The 9,032-nt window shown below is 31.6% G+C and overlaps 1 protein-coding gene across 1 annotated transcript; it reads left to right on the top strand.

The window, feature by feature from the left end:
• Positions 1–4: 4 nt before the first annotated feature.
• On the top strand, positions 5–5,413 carry LOC111376109 (transcription factor TGA9-like; the record flags this gene model as incomplete). The annotated part of the gene is made up of 8 exons (XM_022999038.1): positions 5–25; positions 1,190–1,249; positions 1,407–1,484; positions 1,604–1,652; positions 2,759–3,030; positions 3,410–3,631; positions 4,817–4,959; positions 5,051–5,413. Coding segments are annotated over 8 exons (933 nt in total), but the record flags the coding sequence as incomplete, so codon positions are not given.
• Positions 5,414–9,032: the final 3,619 nt, after the last annotated feature.

The following is a 9,032-nucleotide window of genomic DNA, read 5'->3' as shown; positions in this document are numbered from 1 at the left end:
GCCAACCTCAGAAAAGGACCAAAAGGTTTCTACACTTCTCTTTTTCACTACTTTTGTAGGGTCGACTCAACTCAACTCAACTCAACTCGAACAGTAGCATATTATGAAATATGTAATATTCATTATTGTCTAGTATAGTTTTATGGGTGTTGCTGGAGTAACAGGGGCTGGCCGCCCCCCAACAGAACCCCACCAATAGGGGGTGGGGCCCTTTTTTTGGCGCAGGACCCAACCCAATTGGTGGGGGTTCTGTCGATCTCCCCCTGTTACACCAGAAATTTCCTTATTTGTTTTTTTCCCTGTTTTACTAATCATAATCCCAAAAACTGGGGAAAAAGGTATCATCTTCTCTCTCTTGTGTAAGTCACAAATCCCAAAAACTGATAGAAATATGAATCAAAATGTTGTATTTTTCTGATTTTATGAGTGATTCTATGATTTTTATTCTGACACACACACACATGTTACGGTAATTATACTGTTACTTGTGATTTATATTAGAATCATGCTATATGTATAATTTAGTTTGACTATTCACATTTTACGTCACATTCTTTCATTTCAAAAACTGTTTTTTAAATTAATAACCCAAATTTTGACGGCACCAATTTAGGTAACAATAGAGCGACAATAACATTGTTTAAGGGACGACTAATGTCTAGACAAGAGCTAATCATCATGGTGATACATATCTTTATTTTTCACATGTTATCTGTGTATATAGGAAGAGAACGTGGTGAGTATAGGGTTATAAACCTATATAGAAAGGAAAACATTAGTGTCAATTATAAAACAACTCCGTTACAAACAAAAACGAAAAGGTAAATTGCGCGATCGGTCCCCATGATTTGATATTGGTCATGTTCAGGTCCTAAACATTTTTTTTTGGCAATCTAAAATGAGAAAAAAATGCATCAAGAGTTAAATGCAAACCAAAAAAAGGTTAAAAGCCCATACACCATCGTACCTATATGTTGGTTGTATGTTTACGATTTACCCTATAAATTGTCATATAAAATTATGAAAATACCGCATAGATTTTGGAAATTTTCCATAGTTTCAGCAGATATTGTTATGTTATATATATAATTTTTACTGTACTGATATCTGTGTAAATTCGCAATTAATTCAGAATTTATTAATCTTGAAGCTAATGATATATTTTTTTATTTTTTTTGGCTGGTCACAGACATTGAGACGTTTGGCTCAGAATAGGGAAGCTGCAAAGAAGAGCAGGATTAGAAAAAAGGTGGGGGTACCAATTTCTCATTAGAACATTTGAAATGGACTAATATGAAAATTTTGAACTGTTTTTCAAATCATATAAAGTTTAAATTTTATTATTATTATTATTATTATTATTATTATTATTATTATTATTATTTATTTATTGATTTTGGGTTCAGGCCTATGTACAGCAGCTAGAATCAAGTAGGATAAGGCTCAGCCAGCTAGAGCAGGAGCTTCAAAGAGCACGTTCGCAAGTAAATAAAACATTTAATTTCTAGAAATAAAAATTAATGATGCTATTCATTTTAATGTCCTACAATGAATTTTCTGATTTTTAAAAAATAATTTTCTTAATTACTGTGATGAACTGCAGGGAATTTTCATAGGAGGAGGTGGGGGTGCTGGTGGGAACATTAGTTCTGGTAAGTCTAATTCTTTGTGATCCATTAGAGAAGATAGTGTCGTGGGTCTTTTTAGGGTCAGTTTTGACTCAGAAAGATTAATGCCTTTTACAGTAACCATACAAATTTAAAGCATTTTACTTCGAAAACGCTTTTTTCCGGGGGGGAAAAAATTGGAGAAGAAGAGATTTTCACCTAATGACTGAACTTTTGACTTCAGGCAACATCCTTTAATCTGAATCCTCTGAAAATTCAAAATTCGGTCAAATTAAGGAACAACAAATTTCAAAGCTGATTATTCTTGGGTTTCTAGTTGAAAAAGAGATGGAATAATTTCTGCATTTGACTAAAATATGTCCACTTAAGCTATCATCAAATGTCAATTACCTATTCAAGAAAAAGAATATATATTTTACTTTACGTGGTCAGAACATGCGTCCTAGATTTTTTCAAACTTGTGGTTTGTCTAGTTAGAACCAATAAAAGATTACAATTACACAGTTTAATATCGTTCAAGAAAAATATATATAGTTGTTCTATGTAGGAAGACAACTAGCCTTATACTACAATTCATTTCACCGGAGCTTAATTTTCTCTATTTGGCATGTGTCGTTTCGGTTTAATATGAAATTTGCAAATTTCACCTAACAAGGTAAATTGGCATAGGAAGCCCCAAAAAGCAAAAAGAATTAAGTAAATGACATTATAAAGGTTGAATCTCAACCTTGAGAGTTTCCACCGCTCCACTCCTAGAACTTTGTGAGAGAAGTAAAAACGTGGGATGTGCCTAGCAAGCCAAGAAACAAGAGCTGCATGTACACTGTCCCTACAAGGAGTCCAATTTCATATCTCAGGAATCGAACCTTCACACTGCGACTGCCAACAAGGCGTGAGATAATTTCACTCCTATCCTTTGCACCACTGTGCTATGCCCTCGGGGGGCAAGTAAATGACATTATAGACGATACTAAAACTTGTCTCTTTGACACTTGGTATGGACTGAACAATAGTTTTTGAGGGGCAATGATAATTTTAGAAAAAACATCACGTTGATGTCTTGTACCAATTCTTAGAACATTCATGACATGAATATATAACTGGGCAATATATTGTTTATGTTATTGTAGGTGCTGCAATATTTGATATGGAATACGCAAGATGGTTAGACGATGATCATCGGCATATGACAGAAATTCGAACAGCATTGCAAGCACAATTAGCAGATAATGATCTGAGGGTAATATTAGATGGATACATAGCACATTATGATGAAATTTTTCGTCTAAAAGGAGTGGCTGCTAAATCTGATGTCTTTCATCTCATAACCGGAATGTGGGCTACTCCGACTGAACGTTGTTTTCTGTGGATGGCCGGTTTTCGTCCGTCTGACCTCCTCAAGGTTCAAATTCACTTTACTATTATTTATCTGCTTGTATTACCACTATTTGTTTTTGTGTACCGATCATTAGTATTTGGTACCTCGTGACTTGTATGGATGAAACATCTAATTCCAGTGGTAACTAGACAAGTCATTTTCCCTCCCGGAACAAATTTACAACAAGTGAATTAAGCACTCTACGTGTGAGGTTCACACACCACACGTGCATAACACTCGGCATATAGTCAACATCTGGTAAAACAAATAGACTTTTAACTTCTTTTTCTTATCTATATCAAAATTGCATATAAGGCCATTACTCATGCATTCAAGACTAATTGTTTCGCCATTTCAGTTTATTCTAATTACGTCGTCTTTCCTTTGTGATTTTGACGATCAGATGTTAACGGCACAATTAGACCCCTTAACAGAGCAGCAACTTATGGGGATTTACAGCCTCCAACGGTCGACAGAACAAGCAGAAGAGGCTCTCTCTCAGGGATTGGAACAGCTACAACAATCTTTAACCGATACAATAGCCGGTGGTTCCATTAATGATAGCATGCACCGCATCGCTGTTGCACTTGGCGAGCTTACGAATCTTGAAGGTTTCGTCCGTCAGGTAAATTGTGTTACATATTGTAAGCACATAATCTAACGGACATTAATGTCCGTGTTAGATTTTTCATTTGTCACGTCATGTATGAAGGTGGATGTAGTCATGTAGTGATGTGAGAGAGACAAAAAGATACTATAGGTTACTAAGTTGAAATGAGAAAAAGTTGGGTAATCAAAGTGAAAACTTATAAGTTTGGAGACTTAACAATGATTTTATCCCTAAACATATTTAACTATATTGTCTTCAACACGCCTTCAAATTTAGTCTTGATTCCCGACATGTGAGATTTTACAAGTTAGTGACACTAGACTTGAATTTTGAAATTATGCATGCTTCAATATATGTTGAAAACATTTAGACGAGCTACTTCAAAACCAAGACGATTACATGTTCAAATGTTAGAAATTTTATATCTCGGTAGTTTTCATTGGTTTAGGTCGACCATATAAAATAATACAGTATGCTTTCATGTATTTTACTTATTTTTGCATCATTTTTTTTTTATATTATCACTAACCAAACTCAGATCACTATCATTATATATATATAAAACTTTTGTCATTATTAAGCATTTTATTTTAGAAATGTCTATTTTTGATTAAATTGATGGGTGTTTCTTCTTAAGCCTTGTTTGAAAGTGACGCATAATCAAATAAAAGCCCTCGCTAGACCTATCAGAAGACTTTTATTAAATGCAAATTTGCGAATAATGTCAATAAAAATAATTGAAAACTTGGAAAAATAACCTTTACTTTTAAATCAATGATTACAATAGTCCAAATATTGAGTTTTCAACCCCTTAGAAAATTTATTTGGAGCTTTCTCATGCATTACGGTACACGGTCCATGTCAATTTTTATTTGATAGTTACGGATTAATTAATACAGAGAAAAGTGATTAATGTAACAGACGTTATATTTATTGTGAACAAGACTTAGTTTGTTTTTATATAAATTCACACGAGTTTTGTACTTTTGGCCCTTACCCAATTTCGATCACTTGATAGTTAGGGATTAATAAAACTTGATATTTAAGGATTTGAAATAAATGATTAATGTATCTAAAACTATATATAATAAGAATAAGACTTATTGTTATTGTATCAATGTACATGAGTTTATGCATATTTGTGCTTTATGGTCCTCCTCAAGTTTCATTGATAGTTTCTGTAAATTTTGAATTATATAGGCTGATAATTTAAGACAACAAACCCTTCATCAATTGCACCGAGTATTGACAGTTCGACAAGCGGCACGATGTTTTCTGGTAATGGAGGAGTATTATGGTCGATTACGAGCCCTAAGTTCCCTATGGGCATCCCGTCCAAAAGAGTAAGATCAACTTACACCACTATACCTATATGTTCGTATACTTCTCCATTTTATCTAGTTATCAATCATTATCTTAATTAATTTTTTTCAGGACCTTAATCGGGGATGGTATTTCTTGCCAAACCACCACGGATTGGCAGATGTTACTATCATCTCAAAATCATTTCTCCAACTTCTAATATGTCCCCAAAACTTGATCATGATTGGATCAATGGCATATTTCTAGCATCGGGGTTCTTCGGCTACTATACCACCGCTAAATGAAATTGGAGGGAAGTTGAAGATTTATTCTATACCAGATAAGTTTCAACATGGAATGGGGTTGACCATATATTTGCATGTACCCGCGCTAGCATTTATTAATCATATAAGTAGGTCTTCATACGAAAAACTATAACTAAGACCCTTTTTATATGACATTAACTTGGATCCAGATGAGACTTTTTCTCTTGTACTTTTGTCTTGAAATTTTATTTTTTTTACAACGTTTTCTTTTTAATTTAAATAAATTTTATGTGCATAGCGACCTTCCGCTGTACAAAAGCATGGCATATACCATGTTACATTGTGGGGTGTGTGTTGACTGGGGTACGTGTTGGTATTATTGGAGTCCATTTATGTAAATTAAGTGGTTACTATGGAACTAATTTTAATCATAAACAGCAAAGGTACATTAACTTTATTGAAGGGAATATTATGGTTGCAGTTCCTATTCTTTGAAAAATGCAGTATTTGAGTTCTTAGTCAAAATTTTGAGGCACGAGTGCCATATTTATCAAGAAATGGAAACTGCAGCCGTAAATTTTTCTTTGCTTGAGTATAAAATTTTCTATAGCTCTCATAATAATGTTTTCGAGTAACCATTACTAAGAAAATGTGGTGTTATGAATTGCACCGAGGGATAAAATATCTAAATATATGGAAAAGGATCGAACTTCTTGTAGTAATTTTTTGGCCCTTGATTAAAATAAACAAAGGATAATTATATTCAAATGGTATATTTAATTTGTTGCAACAAATTTTACTTGCACTTAAGATCTTCAATCTTCGTTCACTGTAGCACTTATGCCTCCAACTTTTTTCAAATTGCATTCATATCTCTTCAACATTTATCTGATTAATAGACTAGTCTTCAATAATAATTTTTGACCAAAAAGTCTGTAAAGAGAAAGTAAAATGATTTATTTGTCCACCATAGTTAAAAAAAAAAAAATTTAAATACAAAAAAAATACACAAATAGAACTATCATCAACGGCGAGATGTGATAATTCATGGGAGGGTGAAAAATAAGAATTTGAAGGAGAAAAAAGTTAAGAGCGCAAGTGTTACAATGAATGAATGTCGAGAGCCTTACATACAATTAAAAATTGGTACAACAAATAATGTAACCACTCATCAATTATCCTTCACATTTAAAATTTGACGGGGGACTAGATTATCATTGTAAAATCCCCTAACAAGACCCTGCTCCCTATCACAACTTCCTTTCCAATTAAGATCACCAACGAACAATGGATCCTCAATTAATCGAAACGAAACAATATAGTTAAGCTCCTTTTGTCAATATTAAAGGCGCATTTGGTATGACTTCTACTTTTTTTAAAAAGTCATCTTAATTAGTGTTTAAAAACTAATTTCTAAAAGAATTCTCTCTTTGAAATAGTTTTTTTATGAAGAAATCACACTGGACATACCTTATATAAAATATTTTCTAACTCAAGAAAAAACTTTTTAAAATTGGTTAAACGATTCAAAAGTAACTTTTGAATTCTCAAAACTTATTTTGATTTCTTAAAAGCCATGCCAAACAAACCATAAGTTCTACTTGCATATTAGACGTACCATTATTCACTTAGAAAGAAATATATAATAAGGGACGTTTCGGTCTTAAATGTACAGTGTATAATGCATTATGTTTCTTGCAATAATTTTCTTCCCGTCAGTTTTCAAAGTTCAAACTTTTTTTAAAACGTAGCATGTGGTCGTGTGGACCTTAAGGCCCCTTTGCCTATTAAGATTTTGTACCATGCCACTGTAATCACAAGACAAGAAGACATCTATTAAATGCAAGATTAGGAATTTATATATAATATTAATACATTGTCCCCTAAGCTTTTGGCGCTATAGTAAAGGAATAAATTTTGTTATTGTCACGCTTCTTTTGCAAATATTATTTTTGATTATTGGGTACAATATGACCATTATTTTACTATTTAAATAATACGTCGTTTTACAAATTAGGTTTGCCTAATCAAAGTGTAATGATAAAGTTTAAAGTTGAGAAGGAACATTTCATTCTGTCTTGTTTTTCTTGTCTTTTGATAAGATGCATGTTTAGTTATGATAAAATCTCGCTTTTTATTTGAGCTAATGGATATCCTTCCTTTATTTTATTTATTTATTTTTTTAATATCATACCAAAACACGAACCAATTTGTCAGGGCTCTTATTATCTCTAATCGACCTCTTGAAAACTATCGTAATTGAATAATGAAATTGAATAGTGAATATAGTAGAAAAAAATTAGCGTTCTTTCTATTAATCATATAAATGGATCGCTTCATAAAATCCAACATATAATTCAAGTGATTTAATAAGGTTAATCGAACATTGTATATAGTCAACTAATGGATCTTGAAATTCAAGTCCATTTACTTCATTTTAAATATAAACTTTTTTCATATCATCTGTGTTTGATTTAGCTAAAAAATAGATTTTTTATACTAGAATTTAATGAAATTTGAAGGAATGTGTGACCGAAAAATTGTGGACTCATAATAATGTATAGTTAAAATTAAGGCTAAATATATTCATACTACAGTTTTTAATAATTAGACTATATTTTAATTGCACGAAATTAACCTTTACATATTATCATACTTATATCTCAATCATTTTTTATCGCATTTTTATTCTCAAATTAACATAAATTGGGTTTTATTATGATTTCTCTCCAATTTTTTTCTTAAGATTTAGCTCTCGTTTGGCTCCCATTATTTATCATTTTAATTTTTGGAATAATGTTTTCTTGAAGAATGTGTGATTGATAAGAAAAGAGAGAAAAATCAATTATAATTTTAATGGGGGCCAAAAAGATTCATTTATCCATTTTAATTTTAAATAAGAAAAATAAATAATAATGTAAAAATATGATTAAATATTTGACCCTTATTTTAAAGCACGTGAACAATATTTTTGGACAAAAATTACGATTAACGATAAGATTTTCAGATCAATGAAATATTAAAAATAAGAATGTGATGGGAAAAAAAAACTTAAAAATACAAGCGTGATAATAAATAAAGATTAATGATCTTTAATTTAACTTAAATCTTAATCAATTTTTTAGTCGGATCAAGCAAAACCATAATGTATATTCTTTTATTTAACAAATCGTCCTCGACTAACCTGATTGCAAAATCTCACCTTATATTGCATATAAAAATGCCAATTGACTTGTAAAACATATCATATATAATGCTACAGTAGTTTTTTTATTATAAAAAATAATTTAAATTAATAAATTATTCAATCAGATTTATATCAGATACTTTTAAGTAGGTAAGCATTAAATTACCGACACAATATCAGGTAGGAAATAGTGTATGAGGCGTGCTTGTCATTGTTTCTATTTATCATTTTGAACACTACAATGTACGCATCATATTCATTGCTGGTAGTTGACATCGTTTATTTTATTTTAGATTTTGTTTTCTCTTTCAATACTAAGTACGGGTCGTTGTAAGGATGACAATAAATTGAGTCAAACTAGCTCGATCCTTAAACACACGAACTGTACTCACATTCAAAAATTCTACTAGGTTCGACCCTTTGACTTGTGGACCGATCGATCAAGAGAAGGAAAAGAGCTAATGACACTGACTCTAATGTTGTGTGTGTTGGAATATCATTACCAAACGATCAAATGAATTTGACTTTAGAGCAGTGGCGAATCCAGAAGTTTAAGTCAGTACGGGTGGCCGTTGGCCGTTGGCCTCAATAAAATATTAAAAGTTCTTTTGGTATCCATTTTTTTTTTTTTTTTTTTTTTTTTTTTTTTTAAAAAAAACTT

The sequence above is a fragment of the Olea europaea genome, unplaced genomic scaffold (genome assembly GCF_002742605.1).
Source record: "Olea europaea var. sylvestris unplaced genomic scaffold, O_europaea_v1 scaffold1450, whole genome shotgun sequence".
Lineage (NCBI taxonomy): Eukaryota > Viridiplantae > Streptophyta > Magnoliopsida > Lamiales > Oleaceae > Olea > Olea europaea.
This window is presented reverse-complemented; position numbering and strand designations above follow the sequence as displayed.